The sequence below is a fragment of the Lolium perenne genome, chromosome 7, assembly GCF_019359855.2.
Source record: "Lolium perenne isolate Kyuss_39 chromosome 7, Kyuss_2.0, whole genome shotgun sequence".
NCBI lineage: Eukaryota > Viridiplantae > Streptophyta > Magnoliopsida > Poales > Poaceae > Lolium > Lolium perenne.
In genome coordinates, this window is record NC_067250.2 from 62,537,063 (window position 1) to 62,557,958 (window position 20,896).

Below are 20,896 nucleotides of genomic sequence, written 5' to 3' on the forward strand. Positions count from 1 at the left end.
TCGCTCAGGGTCACTACGCGTTATTAATTCCATACACGATTATTAACTCCAAGAAAATTCGATTTGCTCCCAAATGAACCTGTCGCCTGTCTTTTTTTTTTTGGAAAACACTCCGTATCCGGCGACCGATCCCGTGCGGGCGATCGGTCGTGCCTCGCTGGCCTGTGTCCTTTCGTTTCGAGTCTGGAGCACCTTCTTCTGGCCCACTAGCTGCATGGTAGCCTATTGATCCGCTTGCTTTTTGCCAAGCCCGTAACTTGGCCCAAGCCTGTTTTGCTCAAAAAGAATCTAGATAGAGGCCCGCGATGTTGCTGCTTCATTTCTTGTTAGCTTCTTTATTTTTGCTGGAACCACATGATTTTATTGTGGTAATCGTTTGTTATTTTATTAAAATAGATTATGTTTTGTTGTTGTAAATGAAACTGGAGCAAAAAAAAATGTTGGTACAAACACATGGTTTTTTGTTGTATTTGTTTATGATTTTTATTAACATATTTGGTGATTTTTGTTGTAAATCATTGTCAAACAAAAAATTGTGAATTACTTATTTATGGAATTGCTTTTTTAAAAAATAATTTTATTGTAATAGTTCATGATTTTTGTAAATATTTATGATTTTTTGTTGTTGTGAAGGAACCTAGAGCTAATATTGTTAAAATATTATATTATTGTAATAGTCTGTGATTTTTGTAAATATTTATAGAAATTTTTGTTGTGAAGGAACCTAGAACAAATATTGTTCAAAAAATATATTATTGTAACATTCTGTGATTTTTGTAAATATTTATAGAAAATTTTGTTGTGAAGGAACCTAGAGCAAAAAATTGTTGTTACCCACTTATATTTGTAGCATTACTTTTTAAAAATATTGGGATGATTTTGTTGTAGGGTGATTTTTCGTACGCGGGGGTGAGGGTTTTTGTTGTAATAGTCTCTGTTACACGCTAATATCTTCATGGTGGCATATTTGATGCAAATATTGGGATGGTCAGGGCCAAAATAGCATACCCCTACAGTTTCAGTGAAGTGCACCTGGACCGCGGGTTGATTTTAGAAAATTAGAGAGGCTAAATGCAAATATCGTTGTGGCTGTTTTTAGACGTCGGATCGGGATCCAATGGCACGGAGGGCAACCGATTTTTCTGCCCAGATCGGGTGACCGAGGGCTAGCGTTGCCCCTGTTTTTTTTGGATAAAAAGTGTAATGTATTAATGTGAAGCTGATACCAAGTACACTAAACTCTAAACTGCAACAACATGAGATGGACGAGACATCAATTTTGCATACATCTAAATTATTCAAAAATGCAAATAATAGAAAAACATTGCCCTAAAATTCATGCTGGAGCGATCACGACACGGAGTAACAAGCATCAACATCAACCACAATCGTTGGTGACACCCAGACTATAAGAATGGGAACACCAGGACCAGGAAGGAGCCATCGATAGATCCAATCACCGAAGAGCAAACCTGAGTAGTCTACATGCAGTGGCTTCAATGGGAAGGGTGTCGGCGACTAGGCCTGAAATTAAAACTCGAAACTCGTGAGCTAAACGAGTAACTCGCGACTCGACTCGCCTCTACTCGAACTCGGTGTATAACGAGCTAAACCGAGTTTCATATTAGCTTGGTAAAAATGAAGTCGGCCCAAGCCCACCAAAATAGGCAACTATATGTGTGGTTTCTTAACTTGGCAATCGTACTCTCATGATATATTGATCGTTGTGGTTTATATTATTCTGGTACCATAATCCTAATGCTTGTTCTTCATCATTCATGCCCAAATATTCGGGAAAATGCGTTGTACATTTTGCATGTTCTATTTGATAGTTTTAAACGAGCTATTCGTGAGTTACTCGCGAGCTTTGCGAGTCGAGCCAAGTTTCAAATCAGGACTCGATTGGTAAACGAGTCGAGTCAAGCTAACTCGATTGTTGACCAAGCTTTAGAGAGTCGAGCCGAGCTGACAGAGGGCGATCGAGGAGGGAGGGGCTGCGGAGGCGATCGAGGTGGAGATGGAAATCTGGCTCGGCTCGGCTCGAATTCCAACCCTAGGGCGACTAAAAGTCATACTCCCTCCGTTCAAGAATAAGAATGTAAGATGTTTAACGATCCGTTCCGACCAGGTGAAAAACGTAAAAAAGACAAGGCTACCCTTGCACCGAATCGGTACCCTTCCCGTAAAAAAGACAAGGCTACCCTTGCACCGAATCGGTACCCTTCCCATAAAAAAGACAAGGCTACCCTTGCACCGAATCGGTACCCTTCCCAGATTTCATCTCCGCCAGCGACTCCACCTCCAGCACCAGCAGCTCCATCTCCGCCCTCTCACACCTCCGCCAGCGACTCCACCTCCAGCACCAGCAGCTCCACCGCTCCACCTCTGTCCCCTGCATCTTCATCCCAGGCAGCTCCTCGCCCAGGTGCTTGTGGAGGCCGATCTCCTCCCCCAGGTGCTCGTGGAGGATAATCTCCTCGTCCGGGCGCTCTTGATCCAGCCCCATCAGCTCCTCCGGCTGCAGCAGCTCAATCTCCGTCCGCTGCAACTCCTCCTCCGTCCCCTGCACCTCCAACCCAGGCAGCTCCTCGCCCAGGTGCTCGTGAAGGACGATCTCCTCCCCCAGGTGCTCCGACCCAGGACGATCTCCTCGTCCAGGTGCTCTTGGAGAACAATCTCCTCCGGCCCAGGCATCTTCTCTCCCAAGTGCTCCTAGAGGACAGTCTCCTCCGGCCCAAGCAACTCCTAGCCCAGGTTCTCCTGGCCCGCCCAGGTTCTTCCTCAACAAGCGCCTCGAAGCACACAGGTTTGCCTCACACGGAAAGCAGAGCAGCATACATCAGAACATATATGTTGAACAAATTGAGCAGCAGCAGCACATCACAACAGTAGCAACCCCATACCTGAAAGGTGAACTGAACTACCAGCAGCAAATAAGCAAGGCAACGGCAACACTAAAGCTCTTATCTCAAGTCTAAGCTGGGATTTATAAACTACATACACTCTCTGACAAATAATTGAAACTAGAGGTTTGCGTAGCCTTTACTAGCTAAACATATAAAACAAACATTCACAGATTTTTCTTGGGGGTGAATGATTTTTCTAGCAGTTCTTGTTCCTTCATACATATCTCTGTGGAATGAGTGGAAACATATTATTTCCCTGCACTTTGCTCCTATAAGATATATGCATTATATATGTCCTAATCCAGATCATATGCACACAAAACCAACCGCACAAAAGCACAGATTTAGGTTGTGGTGTAGATTACAGGAACATCTTTTTTATGAAGTGGGGAAAAATATATGAATCAATAGCTCAATAGGCATATAGGTGGAAAGTAAGTATGCAATTATGGACTTAGACATCACGACTAGCTAGTGTTCTGTAGCAGATAGAAATCGAGTACTGAAGATAAATTTCATAGTTCAATCTGACATGGAATGTATAGATAGCAGTGGAGTAGGATTAAATTTAACTTGTGATTTTATTTAGAGTAACTTGTGATTTTATATTGGTACCCAGCACTGGAGTAATTAGAGCAAGTATACATGGACAGCAGTGGACAACAAGTTCTTGAGCAAGTATACATGGAACCACTTCTTGAGCGCCTTGACTTAAAATTTTGAAGCATAGCACACATATGTTTCTGTCAGTATTTTTTATATAAAAAGAATCATAACTAGCAATGTATAGCCAAGATTGGTTATAAGTTCACATGCATTTCAACCAACATGGAAGCTAAGAAAGAGGTCCATACAACATGGAGTACATATTACCACAATCTGAAACAACCCTAGACAGGTTATGACGAAGCCGGTGTTGACCTTGATCACCTCGTCCTCGAAGATCTTGGCTATGGTGAAGTCGGAGATCTTGGGGTTCATCTTGTTGTCGAGGAACACATTGCTGGCCCTGAGGTCCCGGTGGACGATCTTCAGGTAGGAGTCCTCGTGGAGGTAGAGCGGCCGCGAGAGATGCCCAGGATGATGCTCTACCTCATCCTCCAGTCCAGGTGTGCAGTCCCTGCAGTACCCGATGGCACGAAAATTCATCAAGTTAGTAAAATCCATGATAATTTCTCCTTTGGCATCGATCTGGGTAGCCTCATTAGATCTACTTTACTCAAAATCAGTAAACTACAGAGGTTCCACAACCCAGGACCTGCAATTTGGTTCAGTCATGTGCAAGCACGTCCCATGTGTCACCAAATCAAACCCGATCTTCACACCTACCATACCAAAATGGCCAATCAATTAGGCCGATCGTAGACACAGTCGTGTTGCACGATCGAGGAAATAATTCTACACGGGGACTACTTCCAGAGTTAATGGAGGGAAAGGGGGGAAAGCAAACGAACCAAAGAGGAATGCGTCGAGGCTCCGGTTGGGGAGGTACTCGTAGACGAGCATCTTCTCGTCCTTCTCCACGCAGCACCCCAGCAGCCTCACCAGGTTCTGTGCTGCAGCTTGGCGATCAGCTCCACCTCGTTCCGGAACTCTGCCGCGCCGTGCCGCGACCTCGCCGACAGCCGCTTCACGCGATCTCCACCACCTCATCCTCCGTGCCTCACTTTGGCTCATCAGATCGAGCACCGCCGCTGCAGATTTGGCCGCCGGTGGAGGAAAAAACTCATTTTCAAGTTGACCTCGATCTGGTAGCTCTGTTTTTTTTTCCGCGCGTAAAAGTGAACTTTATTACTCAATAGGATTTACAATCAGGTCCGCCTCGAGGAACTTCCGAAGACATTCAGGCCCCAAGCTCACCCATGTAACCGTTCTACTATGGGGCGGCCCTAGCTGGCGCTCGCGCGCCAGGATTAAATCGAGCGATCGGTTTCGGACAACCCAATTTGGGAATAAAACCATAAAAACGCGTTTTGCCTTTCGTGGTAATTGTGGACCACAGAGGTTACGTGCCTTAATTGATTTGCCTTCCGCTCGTGGCAATTCCCTTTCCGCTCGTGGCAATTCTCTTTCGTGGCAATTCCTTTTCCGCTCGTGACACAAGTTGGGTTGTCGTACGTTAATTTGCTTGCTGCACGTGGGCAATTCCCTTTACATGTTCACGTAGTAAAATATTAACTATTCCCTTATTCTCTTTTTGGGCTAGTGAAATTTTAGGGTTAAAAAAAAGGGAGGGAGCAAAGATAATCCACTTGCAAATGAAATGAACTACGACTTGCAACATGACAATTCCCTTCTTCCGCAATTCCCTTCTTGGTAACATAATAATGTAGGTGTTGGTTAAGCTTCCATATACATGTTGATAAAGACTGAATTGGAGTGTTGGTAACATATGGACTAAGGTGTTGATGAAGAGTTCATGGGAGGGTTGATAAGTAGAGTTGATAAACAAAAAGGACCACCTTTGTCTACAGAAAAAGAAAAATAAAAAGAAGGAGGTAACAAGAGAGTAGATGGGTTGGTAAAACATTGAGCCACCTATTGATGAAGAGTGCATCGGATGGTTGATAAGTAGGTTCCCTTGTTCCCTTAAAAAACAAAAAGGACCACCTTTGTGTACAGAAAAAGAAAAAAAGAAGGAGGTAACAAAAGAGTAGATGGGTTGGCAAAACATTGAGCCACCTATTGATGAAGAGTGCATGGGATGGTTGATAAGTAGGTTCCCTTGTTCCCTTAAAAAACAAAAAGGACCACCTTTGTGTACAGGAAAAGAAAAAAAAGAAGGAGGTAACAAGAGAGTAGATGGGTTGGTAAAATATTGAGCCACCTATTGATGAAGAGTGCATGGGAGGGTTGATAAGTAGGTTCCCTTATTCCCTTAAAATACCAAAAAGGACCACCTTTGTCTACAGAAAAAGAAAGAAAGAAGATGGTAACAAGAGAGTAGATGGGTTGATAAAACATTGAGCCACCTATTGATGAAGAGTGCATGGGAGGGTTGATAAGTAGGTTCCCTTATTCCCTTAAAATACCAAAAAGGACCACCTTTGTGTACAGAAAAAGAAAGAAAGAAGATGGTAACAAGAGAGTAGATGGGTTGATAAAACATTGAGCCACCTATTGATGAAGATTGCATGGGAGGCTTGATAAGTAGGTTCCCTTATTCCTTTAAAAAACCAAAAAGGACCACCTTTGTCTACAGAAAAAGAAAGAAAGAAGATGGTAACAAGAGAGTAGATGGGTTGATAAAACATTGAGCCACCTATTGATGAAGATTGCATGGGAGGCTTGATAAGTAGGTTCCCTTATTCCCTTAAAAAACCAAAAAGGACCACCTTTGTCTACAGAAAAAGAAAGAAAGAAGATGGTAACAAGAGAGTAGATGGGTTGATAAAACATTGAGCCACCTATTGATGAAGATTGCATGGGAGGCTTGATAAGTAGGTTCCCTTATTCCCTTAAAATACCAAAAAGGACCACCTTTGTCTACAGAAAAAGAAAAGAAAGAAGATGGTAACAAGAGAGTAGATGGGTTGATAAAACATTGAGCCACCTATTGATGAAGATTGCATGGGAGGCTTGATAAGTAGATTCCCTTATTCCCTTAAAATACCAAAAAGGACCACATTTGTCTACAGAAAAAGAAAAGAAAGAAGATGGTAACAAGAGAGTAGATGGGTTGATAAAACATTGAGCCACCTATTGATGAAGATTGCATGGGAGGGTTGATAAGTAGGTTCCCTTATTCCCTTAAAAAACCAAAAAGGACCACCTTTGTCTACAGAAAAAGAAAGAAAGAAGATGGTAACAAGAGAGTAGATGGGTTGATAAAACATTGAGCCACCTATTGATGAAGAGTGCATGGGAGGGTTGATAAGTAGGTTCCCTTATTCCCTACAAAAACCAAAAAGGACCACCTTTGTCTACAGAAAAAGAAAGAAAGAAGATGGTAACAAGAGAGTAGATGGGTTGATAAAACATTGAGCCACCTATTGATGAAGAGTGCATGGGAGGGTTGATAAGTAGGTTCCCTTATTCCCTTAAAAAACCAAAAAGGACCACCTTTGTCTACAGAAAAAGAAAGAAAGAAGATGGTAACAAGAGAGTAGATGGGTTGATAAAACATTGAGCCACCTATTGATGAAGATTGCATGGGAGGGTTGATAAGTAGGTTCCCTTGTTGCCTTAAAAAACAAAAAACACCATCTTTGTGTCACAGAAAAAAAAAGGAGGTAACAAAAGAGTAGATGTGTTGGTAAAAACATTGAGCCACCCATTGATGCAGAATGCATGGGAGGGTTGATAAGTAGGTTCCCTTGTTGCCTTAAAAAACCAAAAAGGACCACCTTTGTCTACAAAAAAAAGAGAAATAAAAAGAAGGAGGTAACAAAAAGAGTAGATGGGTTGGTAAAAACATTGAGCCACCTATTGATGAAGAGTGCATGGGAGGGTTGATAAGTAGGTTCCCTTGTTCCCTTAAAAAACAAAAAGGACCAGCTTTGTCTACAGACACAAGAAAGAAAGAAGATGGTAACAAGAGAGTAGATGGGTTGGTAAAACATTGAGCCACCTATTGATGAAGAGTGCATGGGAGGGTTGATAAGTAGGTTCCCTTGTTCCCTTAAAAAACAAAAAGGACCACCTTTGTCTACAAAAAAAGAGAAATAAAAAGAATGAGGTAACAAAATAGTAGATGTGTTGGTAAAACATTGAGCCACCTATTGATGAAGAGTGCATGGGATGGTTGATAAGTAGGTTCCCTTGTTCCCTTAAAAAAACAAAAAGGACCACCTTTGTGTACAAAACAAGAAAAAAAGAAGGAGGAAACAAAAGAGTAGATCGGTTGGTAAAACATTGAGCCACCTATTGATGAAGAGTGCATGGGAGGGTTGATAAGTAGGTTCCCTTATTCCCTTAAAAAACTAAAAAGGACCACCTTTGTCTACAGAAAAAAAAAGAAGGAGGTAACAAAAAGAGTAGATGGGTTGGTAAAAACATTGAGCCACCTATTGATGAAGAGTGCATGGGAGGGTTGATAAGTAGGTTCCCTTGTTCCCTTAAAAAACAAAAAGGACCAGCTTTGTCTACAGACACAAGAAAGAAAGAAGATGGTAACAAGAGAGTAGATGGGTTGGTAAAACATTGAGCCACCTATTGATGAAGAGTGCATGGGAGGGTTGATAAGTAGGTTCCCTTGTTCCCTTAAAAAACAAAAAGGACCACCTTTGTCTACAAAAAAAGAGAAAGAAAGAAGATGGTAACAAAAGAGTAGATGGGTTGGTAAAACATTGAGCCACCTATTGATGAAGAGTGCATGGGCGGGTTGTTAAGTAGGTTCCCTTGTTCCCTTAAAAAACAAAAAGGACCACCTTTCTGTACAGAAAAAGAAAAAAAAGAAGGAGGTAACAAGAGAGTAGATGGGTTGGTAAAACATTGAGCCACCTATTGATGAAGAGTGCATGGGAGGGTTGATAAGTAGGTTCCCTAATTCCCTTAAAAACCCAAAAAGGACCACCTTTGTCTACAGAAAAAGAAAGAAAGAAGATGGTAACAAAGAGAGTAGATGGGTTGATAAAACATTGAGCGACCTATTGATGAAGAGTGCATGGGAGGGTTGATAAGTAGGTTCCCTTGTTCCCTTAAAAAAACAAAAAGGACCACCTTTGTGTACAGAACAAGAAAGAAAGAAGATGGTAACAAGAGAGTAGATCGGTTGGTAAAACATTGAGCCACCTATTGATGAAGAGTGCATGGGAGGGTTGATAAGTAGGTTCCCTTATTCCCTTAAAAAACCAAAAAGGACCACCTTTGTCTACAGAAAAAGAAAGAAAGAAGATGGTAACAAAAGAGTAGATGGGTTGGTAAAACATTGAGCCACCTATTGATGAAGAGTGCATGGGAGGGTTGTTAAGTAGGTTCCCTTGTTCCCTTAAAAAACAAAAAGGACCACCTTTGTATACAGGAAAAGAAAAAAAAGAAGGAGGTAACAAGAGAGTAGATGGGTTGGTAAAACATTGAGCCACCTATTGATGAAGAGTGCATGGGAGGGTTGATAAGTAGGTTCCCTTATTCCCTTAAAAACCCAAAAAGGACCACCTTTGTCTACAGAAAAAGAAAGAAAGAAGATGGTAACAAAGAGAGTAGATGGGTTGATAAAACATTGAGCGACCTATTGATGAAGAGTGCATGGGAGGGTTGATAGGTAGGTTCCCTTGTTCCCTGAAGAAACCAAAAAGGACCAGCTTTGTCTACAGAAAAAGAAAGAAAGAAGATGGTAACAAGAGAGTAGATGGGTTGGTAAAACATTGAGCCACCTATTGATGAAGAGTGCATGGGAGGGTTGATAAGTAGGTTCCCTTGTTCCCTTAAGAAACCAAAAAGGACCAGCTTTGTCTACAAAAAAAGAGAAATAAAAAGAAGGAGGTAACAAAGAGAGTAGATGGGTTGATAAAACATTGAGTCACCTATTGATGAAGAGTGCATGGGATGGTTGATAAGTAGGTTCCCTTGTTCCCTTAAAAAACAAAAAGGACCACCTTTGTGTACAAAAAAAGAAAAAAAGAAGGAGGTAACAAAAGAGTAGATGGGTTGGTAAAACATTGAGCCACCTATTCATGAAGAGTGCATGGGAGGGTTGATAAGTAGGTTACCTTGTTCCCTGAAATAATAAAAAGGACCACATTTGTCTACAGAAAAAGAAAGAAAGAAGATGGTTAGAGGATAATAGATGGGTTGATAAAACATTAAGTCACCTGTTGATGAAGAGTGCATGGGAGGGTTGATAAGTAGGTTCCCTTGTTGCCTTAAAAAACAAAAAGGACCACCTTTGTGTACAGAAAAAAAAAGCAGGTAACAAAAGAGTAGATGTGTTGGTAAAACATTGAGCCACCTATTGATGAAGATTACATGGGAGGGTTGATAAATTAGGTTCCCTTATTCCCTTAAAAAACCAAAAAGGACCACCTTTGTCTATAGAAAAAGAAAGAAAGAAGATGGTAACAAGAGAGTAGATGGGTTGGTAAAACATTGAGTCACCTATTGATGAAGAGTGCATGGGAGGGTTGATAAGTAGGTTCCCTTGTTCCCTTAAAATACCAAAAAGGACCACCTTTGTGTAGAGAAAAAGAAAAAAAAAGGAGGTAATAAAATAGTAGATGGGTTGGTAAAAACATTGAGCCACCTATTGATGAAGAGTGCATGGGAGGGGTGATAAGTAGGTTCCCTTATTCCCTTAAAATACCAAAAAGGACCACATTTGTCTATAGAAAAAGAAAGAAAATAAGATGGTAACAAGAGAGTAGATGGGTTGGTAAAACATTGAGCCACCTATTGATGAAGAGTGCATGGGAGGGTTGATAAGTAGGTTCACCCTATTCACGTAAGAAACAAAAAAGAAACCAAAAAGTTCATATATAAGAAAAAAAATAGATGCAGCTAAAAATAATGAAAATGGGTCGGTAACACGTGGACTCATGTGTTGATGAATACTGAATGTATGGGTAGATAATTATTTTTTCCCTTGGTCCCTTAAAAAACAAAAAGGACCACCTTTTGTCTACAACAAAAAATAAAAGAGAAACTAAAAAGAAGGAGGTAACAAAAAATTAAATGGGTTGGTAAAACATTAACTCAATTGTTGATAAAAAGTACATGTGAGGGTTGGTACATATTTGTTGATCATTTTTCATGATGAAGAGTAAACATCTCAGATACATACATAAAAACACAGTATGAACACGGGTATTAAAACGTTTAAGATTTGTTCAGGTGTAGAGACAGGGTTTGCATTTGTAACAAGGATCACACGCCCAAAAACATAGTAGCCCTTATTCAGCTACACACTCACACACTTGAATTTTCGACGTACACACAGCAAATTCCTTGAAGATGTTTTCAAGTGCAAAACACACACTTTGCATTTTAGACAAGTAGTTCATCCCATTTACAAAAAGCCTGGTATGAACATACACACTTCACGGAGCATAGAACACGGGTGTGTCGGCAGGCGCATCACTCCAATCTATCTTCGGCTTCTTGTCCTCTGGCCAATCATCCCACTGGCCCTCAAGATAATGAGGAGGGCTTGTTTCATAATACATGGGAAATTTCCAGGACGCGGCACTCCAATATTCATGCCCATCAGTCATGCGAATTTGTGTCCACCCTTCATCCCCACTTGGTCGCTTCGTGCCAACCAATACTTTTTGTACTTTGCAGATGCTCGATGAAGAAGCCTCTGTGCCACCCGTTGAACTGGGTTGCAATGCTGTTGGTGTTGCTTGCGGAGGTAGCCTGTGCCGCTGTCCATAGTTGCAGGCAAGAATTGTACGATACAGTTGATACGCAACATAACCATCTCTGGCTGCATACTCAATATTAATATCATCAAGCGGACTCTTCTCCCAGAACTTGTGCTGAATAGATGGGAACTTCTGCTTCATTACTTTGTAGCTACTGTCTATGAGGCTGGCTGCCATGTCAGCCATACCAGTCCTGTCACGATCGAGCTTGAACAAGTCTTGAAGATCAATGTGGCACTCAGCTGGTATCTCAATATTCCAACTTTGCTTGATTGCTATTTTGTCATTCCTTATGTCAACACTAGCAAAATGTACGCCGCTGCGTAAGAAATCCATAAGTTTCGGCCACCACTTCAGGCTACTGCAAAAACATAAAAACAGAAGGATATAAGATATGAAAAAATCTGCTTTCAACACTGATTAAAACACACAACAAAAAAAATAAATGCAAGTTGAAATATCATACCTAGACCATTGGTATACCAATACATGATTGTTCATCGACAGTTGAACAACCGCAATACGATAGTCACCTTTATATTCTGGGTCACAATACTCAAAGTCAAGACCCACGAACTTGTCTTTCTCCTTCATAAGCCATTGCTCGTACATGTCGATAATCTCGGCTGCTTTATGGGTGTCATCAGTATAGACAACCTCAATATCAGCCGTGTGTGCAAACATCTTACGGGTTTCAGTGATGTCAGTCCTAACATACACCTCCTCATCCGTATCACTGTTTTGATTGCTAACCACTTCTTCCTGATCCTTGTCACTGCTGGGATTGCTAAACTTGCCTTCCTCATCCATTATGAGAGGGACACGAAGAGGTCACTGGAAAAAAGAAAAAAAGATGAGAAGGAACAGCAAAAGGGAGATAACTTGCTGCGGAGTGCCCCTGGAGAAAAAGAGTATATAGGATCACATTTTGTAGGCTTGCTGCTAGGCAAAGTAATGTGTAATAAAAAACATGAACATAAAAAGATATTTAGTCTGCAAAAAAAAAATGTCATACATAACCAAGTATAACTGTTGTTTATCTAAAAAATAACCCCAAATAACTGACGGGGAAGAACATCAATGAGCAGATTATTAAAGAAAAAGTACCTTGGTGACTACAATGAATGAATGTTGATAATTATCATTATATGTACTTTGCTGCTGGTAAAATAACATGGATTTGAGACCATTAGATTACCAAAAAAAAGTATTGGATTTCATTTCTTGGCTTACCCCCTAGAAATAAGAACAATGCATACTACAAAAACATGAAGATTGCAAAGTTAAAATCTACATAAAAGCTAATGAAAAATACATAAAAAAGAAGGATAAGTACTCACCGCCTAGATACAGAAGCAGATGTCCCCCGACAAAAGAAGAAGATGAACAGCAACAAATCTACAGAGAGAAAAAAAAACCCTTTCTGTTCGTACTTACTGTTCACCTGCGAAATGTAAAAATTGATGAGCAGAAGAGAATAGTCGATTAGGATAAGATTCGAACAAACAAGAGATGAAGAAATTACTTGAGTGGCAACACAGATTCGACAGAAAAAAGAATAGAGAGAGATAGATTAGCTCCTCCAGCAAAAAGCCCTAAGAACTTGCAAAAATGCTAGGAAAATCAACTAAGACAGGAAATACGAAAAGAGATTAAGAAGAAAATAAAGATCGAAAAGAGATTGGATGGGCAAAGATTTGAGATTTAACCTGCAACAACGTCCTATCCGCCTCGTATCAACCGCCTCTCCCACTTCTCAAGCGACCAGAACTGTAAATGGGAGAAACTGCACGCGTGGGGTCCCCGTCGATTCGAGAAGACGCATGCTTTGTAGTGTTTTGTACTGGACTGGGCCTAAAAACAACGGGACGGCCCAAAAAAGAGAGTAAGAGACGCTAGACATAAAAAAAAAAGTTGACAAAAAAACATTGAATAACGTATTGGTGAAAACTGAAATAAGAGGGTTGATAAAAATAAGTGGGTTGATAAATAGTCTCACCCTTAGAAAAACTCGGAAACTTGCGTCTGCCCCGCACATCTCCCTCGCTGCACGACTGCCCCTACCAATCTTCCATCCTGTCCTTCTAACAACCGCCACCGTCTACATTCTCGCGGCCTGCAGCTCCCTTCTGTCCTCCTCGCGCTCCGGAACTCTCCCGTATCCCTTCTCTCGGCAACCACCGACTCGCCCCTACGCCCGTCGCCGCAAACCTTGCGCACACCCCCCACAAACCTCCTAGCCAACTCGACTCGGTGCCTTTCTCCCCTACACACCCCTCGTCCGGCCCAACTCTTGTGACAACCTCATAAGGCCCTGCATCAGCGAGCCCCCTCAGACGACACTGCTTCGGCGAGCACCTCAGGCGACCAAAAATTATTCCCTTAAAACACTGCATGGGAGGTTGATAAGTAGATTCCATTGTTCCCTTAAAAAACCAAAAAGGACCACCTTTGTCTACAGAAAAAAGAAAGAAATAAGATGGTAACAAGAGAGTAAATGGGTTGATAAAACATTCAGTCACCTGTTGATGAATAGTGCATGAGATGGTTGATAAGTAGGTTCCCTTGTTCCCTTAAAAACAAAAAAGGACCACCTTTGTCTACAGAAAAAAGAGAGAAAAGAAGATGGTAACAAGGGAGTAGATGGGTTGATAAAACATTGAGTCACCTGTTGATGAAGAGTGCATGGGAGGGTTGATAATTAGGTTCCCTTGTTCCCTTAAAAAACAAAAAAGGACCACCTTTGTCTACAAATAAAAGAGAAATAAAAAGAAGGAGGTAACAAAAGAGTAGATGGGTTGGTAAAACATTGAGTCACCTATTGATGAAGAGTGCATGGGAGGGTTGATAAGTAGGTTTCCTTGTTCCCTTAAGAAACAAAAAGGACCAGCTTTGTCTACAAAACAAGAAAAGAAAGAAGATGGTAACAATAGAGTAGATGGGTTGATAAAACATTGAGTCACTTGTTGATGAAGAGTGCATTGGAGGGTTGATAAGTAGATTCACTTGTTCCCTTAAAAACAAAAAAGGACCACCTTTGTCTACAGAAAAAAGAAAGAAAAGAAGATGGTAACAAGAGAGTAGATGGGTTGATAAAACATTGAGCGACCTGTTGATGAAGACTGCATGGGAGGGTTGATAAGTAGGTTCCCTTGTTCACTTAAAAAACAAAAAGGACCACATTTGTCTACAGAAAAAGAGAAATAAAAAGAAGGAGGTAACAAAAGATGACATGGGTTGGTAAAAAACATTGATCTCAAAACAAAGTTGAGTTACAAAACATAGTTCAGTTACATAGAAAATGGATAACAAAGGTGTTTCAAAACGATACATAAAGGACTTGATCGATGTTCCAACATACACAGATTCGTTGCATATTCAAATAACATCGACAGTAATAACAACACCCTGCCTGCGTGTCATGATACCACCATATTGATGGAAGAGAAACATCACCACTTGACCAGCTGCTAATCCCTTCTTTTCAGCAAACTCTCCCCATGCTTGAACACTTATTATCATCCTACCATCAGTGGAGGGATGGAACTGTCCAAGGACATCTGGTGTGTTGTCCGCTGATAGAACCACGGAACCTGATGGTTCGAGATTAAGACCCTGGACAACCATGCCTGGGATTTTCTGCACAGTACAAACAACAACAAAAGAAACAACCCTGAGTATATATAAACATGCATGTTCATATCATGATCTTGAGAACACAAAAATTAAACATTTTAAAAAGGGACACATATAAAAAGAGACACAAATTACATACATACCATCAGCGAATTGTTAATGTTTGTGGCAGTGAGTTTGTGCAGAAACAATGGTCCCAAACCAATGCCTCTCCTGTTAACAATTGCTCTCCAGCTAGCCAAGAGATTCATAGTCCAATCAAGTGGCCTTGTCATGACAACAACACTATGTCGATCATACACTGATAACAAAAGAAAATCAAAAAACAAAAAGAAAGGAATGAATAAGTTAATGTTGTTTAAGGTCTAAGCATTTTGCATCATCTGTAAAAGAAATGTGCAAAAAAAAGGTAAAACAAAAATCGTACAACCTTGATCTGGTTCTCCATCACTTGAATCACTTTGATCTTGTTCTTCATCACTTGATTCACTATCGGAATCATTCAACGTACCAGATTGCACATTACTGAACTGAGACATTGTTGCTGACTTGCAACATCCTACTTTAATTGGTATCTCAGGGTTATTGGTCATTTGAAACATAAGGAAATCACCAGGTTTGGAATTGGACGTGATCAGAAATTCCTTCCACCCCCAACCATAAAAACTTGTTACCGACTCATTCATAGCTACATTGAAAGTGTGAGTGGTTCCAGACTCATCAGAGACAGAGATATCGGTTCACAAAGACATATCATATTTATCTGGTTCCTAACATAGCATGGAACATTCTGCCAAAAGATAAAAAAGTATAGTGAACAACATGCAAAACAAAAAATTTGTAGAACAAACAAAAATACATTGGTGCAGTGATAAAAAGGAAATCAGCAAATAAATCTCACAAAAACAAAGTATAAAAACGAAGAATAAAGTATTAAAATGTACCATCCAATCTTCAGAGGTAACCAATATCTCTGATATGAAAAAAGAGCAATCCCTCGTTTTGGCCCTGCATGGTCCATCTAGATTACCACATACATTGCAGACCATCTTGAAAAGAGCAAAAGGAAAACCCTGTGCAATGAAAAAAAGGGACATCTGTGAGTAAAACTATAGGAAAATAGAAGACGAGCTCTCATAGATTACAAAAAAGTAAACTAGATCTACAGGAATATTGTTGTAGATCTGCTAAAAATAGAGTTAAATCTTCAGAATCTGGTTATATATTTAAAAAGTTGTTGTCCAGGTACTTTCTAGATTTAGCAAAAAAGGTCAACAGACAGAGGGGGGCGCGCGGGGTCAGAAAAAGGGAGCAAACAAAAGCCTTACCGTCCAGATGCACCTTTGGAAAAGATCCACCCAAAAAAAGATAGATAGAAGAGGATTCCTTCCGCCTGGACTGAGGGAGAAGAAGCACTAAAAGCAATGGCTCGATGTGGATGTGTTGACCTAGAAAGAGGGAGAATGGAATAGCCAAGGGTGAGAAGAGATGCAGAAGTGATAAAGGGGGTCTCTATTTATTGAGGCGTAGTCGTCTCACCTTCCACCAACTGTAGCATTAAAAAAATTGCAGTGAACAAAAAAGCGTCTAACTGGCTCCTTTAGTTGAGCTGAAAAAAAAGAGAATAAACAACCACTATAAAAAGGAGTGAGCTATGCATAAGTAAAGTGAAAAAAATATCCAACATTTCTATTTTATAATCTAATAAAAACTAAAAAAGAGGACGTGCAAAAAAGAAATGTCTGTAATGCCAAGTGTCGGTAAATACATTTGAAATTAGGACAGGCAGCGGGAGTACGCGGACGCGCTCCGCGCCGCTGGCGCCGAGGAGGCCACCGTCGTCGAGTTCCCCGACGCCATCCACGCGTTCTACGTGTTCGAGGACCACACCGACGGCGAGAGGATGCTGCGCGACGTGGCCGAGTTCGTGAACCGGCGCGCTGCCGAACACCTCAAGTGCGCGCGCTCCGCGAGCAAGTAATCTACATACAGTCTGTAATGCCAAAGTGTTGGTAAATACATTAGACCAGCGTTGGTAACTACATACAGTCACGCTCGATAGCTATTACAAACTAAGAGTATGAGTACCGATGCATTACAAAAAAGAGAACCATTTTATCTGTCCACCTATGGAAAAACCATTTAAAAGAAAACCACTGTAAAAATTTAAAAGAATAAAAAATATAGACTAGATGCCGGCGTCATGAACAATTATAATATATTCATAACTGCTTGTAAAAAATGACGGCAAGCTAGACAATATTTTGGACATCCAGTAAAAAAATAGAAGATTTGAATACAAATCAGGGGCAAAATGGCAAAAAAAAAGACAGATGAAAAAGGATACAAATGAAGAACAATAAAACCACTCATACAAAAAAAAGAGACAAAAAAAAACAGTGAAAAAAAAGGTTAAAAAAATAACATAGCATATCTTGCTACAGACTTATTACATCATAGTGTCCAAAGAGAAAAAAAAAACATACTGACTGCAGATATGATAAAGCAAAAATACATCACTGAAAAGAGTAAAAAAACATGTAAAGTCCCTGCTACCTACTTATTACATGACAAGTTTTTAGAAACAAAACAAAAGGCACCAGGTGACTAAACGACACGAAAGCACGACTACACAGTCATAGATTGACTAGAAAAGCACATAGAAATCATCAGTATGATGCTTCTTGTGGAAAGACAGTTTGCCCGTGTCATCTTGTTCATCCAACTGTTCGACAGTCTTCACATAGTAAAACTTGATCATTTTGCCTCCAATAAAGTAATGCCTCCTAGCAATAGCTTCAGCTTGCTCGGGCTTTTTGAACTTCATGTAAAAAGATCCATTCTGGTCAATGGCATACTTGAATTCAAAGTCTGTAGGGATAACTTCAAGTGCAAGCCCAATGGTTGAAGGTTGAACGAAGTACTTGACAATGACATTGAGAAGACCAGATCGCACTCCTTCAGAAATACCCAGAAGACTCATGGTTGTCTCTGACATTATTGTGTTGCAAAAACCATCAATGTTATCACCTTGGCTAGAGAAACGAACAGGATAAGATAATTCAGTCATCATTTCAACTGAGAGATGATCATATGAACAAGGGAATGTCGACACTGGTTTGTTCAGAGAGAAATCCTTGGAAACTGGCTTGTAGTGAAGCTCTTCTATCTTGATGATCTTGATATGATAGTGATTCAGCATGTACTTAAATTCAGAAGCAGCTAGAAGAGTAGCTTTATCATCTGTCCCACTGGGCCTGATGAACACTTTGGTTTTGCTGCCCTGATTAACAGTGTACTGAAAATCCCTAGTGAGCAGCTTCTTTGCTAGTGCAAGACAAATGAATATACCATCAAGCCGAGTATCCATCACACGGAAAAGGTAAAGATCATGCACTTTCCCAGGATACTCTCCAAGCCTACTCATAACATGACGAGTAACTGATGGCCTCCTCATCTTAGTGATGTACGACATACCCTGTTAAAAAAAGAACAGGAAACAAAAATGATAGGTTAAAAAAAAGAGATTGTATATCAGGCAAGATATGTGTGACACTCAGATTTGTCACACATGTGCATATAAAATGTCAGCACACACTCATCACCGACCAGGACTTACGTAAAAAAGTACAAATAAATAGCATCCATTACACACGACGAAAAAGCAGCATTAAAAAAAAAGTTTCATCAAACCACCTAGACACAGAAAGTATATAGTACACAAATCAAACATCAAGGGCTTTATGCCTTGATACAAAAGCACCACATTACATGGAGTTCATACTGTGCTTCTAAAAAACACTTAGGGAAAGGGAAAGGCACTATATCGTCTATTAAGAAATCAAGCAGACTCGAAATGGTCTTCGAAATGGTCTTCATTCTTGAGCCTACTGTATACTGGACATTTCCTGCCAATATCTTCCATGAATGAACACTTCCTGACAGTCTTGACTAAATAGAACTTGATCATGAATCTATCAACAAAGTAGTGGCTCTTGGTCATCACCTCAGCCATCATTGGGATCTTGAACTTCATATAAAGCTTGGAGTTGTATTCAACGACAAACTTGACAAGGTGCAGGGATTGCACAACAGTATGCATGGGCAATGTACTCAGGTGAAAGCAGATATTTTAGGTTCACTCTAACTAGACCCTCTTGAGAACCCTCAGAAACACCGAGAATCTTCATCGTGGTGTCCGTCATTCTGATGTTCTCCTCATAATCCATGTCAAGGCTTGCATCAGAGTACCCAGCAGGGTAACCTAGAAGCTTCTGTTGAGTAATACTACGATTCTCCAAAGGTCTTGGCTGGTTCCTTGAGGAAAATGTCTTCATCTTCTGGGAGTGTTTCAAGGAAGCTAACCTTGCAAAACTTCACGCGAGCTTCATCAAACTTAAAGGTTAAAGGAAGCACGTCGTGAAGCTTCGTACATGCAACAGGGGTCATGCACCTAACAAAGACTTCACACTGGCGGCTTTGATTAACTATGAAATCAAACTCTGTGCCGACCAGCTTGTTGATGACATGGAGACACTTGAAGACTCCAGCAGGCTCAAAACAGGAAAGGTTCTTGACAAGAAACAGATTGGTAACTGGGCCAGGAGTAAGTCCTAGTTTACTAAGAAGGAACTTAGACACCTGAACCGTCGTCTCTTCAGTCAGATAAGTAGACATACTGAATTTCACTCTCCTAGAAATGTACAAAAAGCACTAATCAAAAAAAATATCAAAAAATGTTTAAAACTAACAGTTAAAGGTCACCAACGAGCAGTAGATAGAAAGCGCCTTGATAACTACAGAATAGGAATGTTGATAACTACTATGATATCTAGAGTTATGCTAACAGACTACCAGCTGTCAATGTAAAACTGAAGGTGAAGAACATGAAACTAAAAGCACTATAAAAAAAAGCACCTTGATGACTACAATGTATAACTGTTGATACCTACCATGATATCTACTTTACTACTGACACATAACCAGGATTCCAGACGCAAGAAAGATTACAAAAAAAAAATTATTGGATCCCAATTTCTTGACTTACTGCCAGGAGGATAATGATTAAATGAAAACATGCAGATAAGAAAAATAAATATAGATAAAAGGTAATACAAATACATAAAAAAAAGGGGAAAGTGCTCACCACCGACGAACAAAAAAGCAGATCTCCACCAAAAAAACTTGAACAGCAACGACCTCCAGAAAGAGAAAACCACCCTTTTGTTCGCACTTACTGTTCACCTGCGAAAATAAAAAAATCTAAGATACATCAGATAGTCGATTAAAAAGTAGAATATATTAGAATGAAAAAGACCATTAGGATGAGATCCGGACGAAAGACAACAAAAAAAAGCTACAGAGAGAACTCAGATTCCACAAAAAAGAACACCAAAAAGATACATAGATTGGTTTTTCCAGCAAGAAAAAACACCATAGAAACTTGAGAAAATGCTACAAAAGCAACTAGACAGTAATGCGAAAAAAGAAAAGTGAGAAGAAATATAGATCGAAAAGAGAGATGACGGCGGAAGATTTGAGATTGAACTTACACCACCGTTCTATCCGCTTGCTCTGAACCGCCCCTCCCACTTCTCGGGCGAGCAGAACTGTAAATGCGGAAACTGTAGATGTGGGGGCTCCGTGGGTTCCAGACCAGGAATACTTATAGAAGTTGTTTACTGGACTGGACCTGAAGAGACGGCCCAGTAACAAAAAAAAGACTAGATAAAAAAGGAGTTTAATTACTGGGCCACGATGGGCCAAACACAGTGCGAACCCCCCCAAAAAAGAATGAAATAAGAGGAATAATTTGCGATTATTATTTGACAAACACAAGGTTCTCACTCACATTCCAACCCCGGATGGATATGTAGACATTTAAAAGTCATTACACTTCCACAAAAACTAGAAGAATAACTAGACAATTAATTTAAAAAAGAAGAAGAAACATAAAATGATTGATAAAAAAAAATTGTCTACACTACATCTTATCGGTCGCATTTCATCTCCTCTTCACACCAAATCGGACAGTCATAACATGGAAAAGGATCA

General features: G+C 40.3%; 1 protein-coding gene across 3 annotated transcripts; it reads right to left on the reverse strand.

Moving 5' to 3' along the window:
- Nucleotides 1–2,012: 2,012 nt before the first annotated feature.
- LOC127317300 (G-type lectin S-receptor-like serine/threonine-protein kinase At1g61360) lies at nucleotides 2,013–4,715 on the reverse strand. Of its 3 annotated transcripts, none has more exons than XM_051347833.2 (3): nucleotides 4,361–4,715; nucleotides 4,165–4,231; nucleotides 2,013–4,026 (listed from the first exon to the last, which is right to left on the reverse strand). In XM_051347833.2, exon 3 carries the CDS (start codon nucleotides 2,834–2,836, stop codon nucleotides 2,243–2,245), a length of 594 nt encoding a protein of 197 aa, XP_051203793.2. In that variant the 5' UTR covers nucleotides 2,837–4,026; nucleotides 4,165–4,231; nucleotides 4,361–4,715; the 3' UTR covers nucleotides 2,013–2,242. The 3 variants fall into 3 exon arrangements, with proteins under 3 accessions (XP_051203793.2, XP_071679690.1, XP_051203792.1); XM_071823589.1 differs by having other exon boundaries at nucleotides 4,361–4,713; XM_051347832.2 differs by lacking the exon at nucleotides 4,165–4,231.
- Between the last annotated feature and the right edge of the window lie 16,181 nt (nucleotides 4,716–20,896).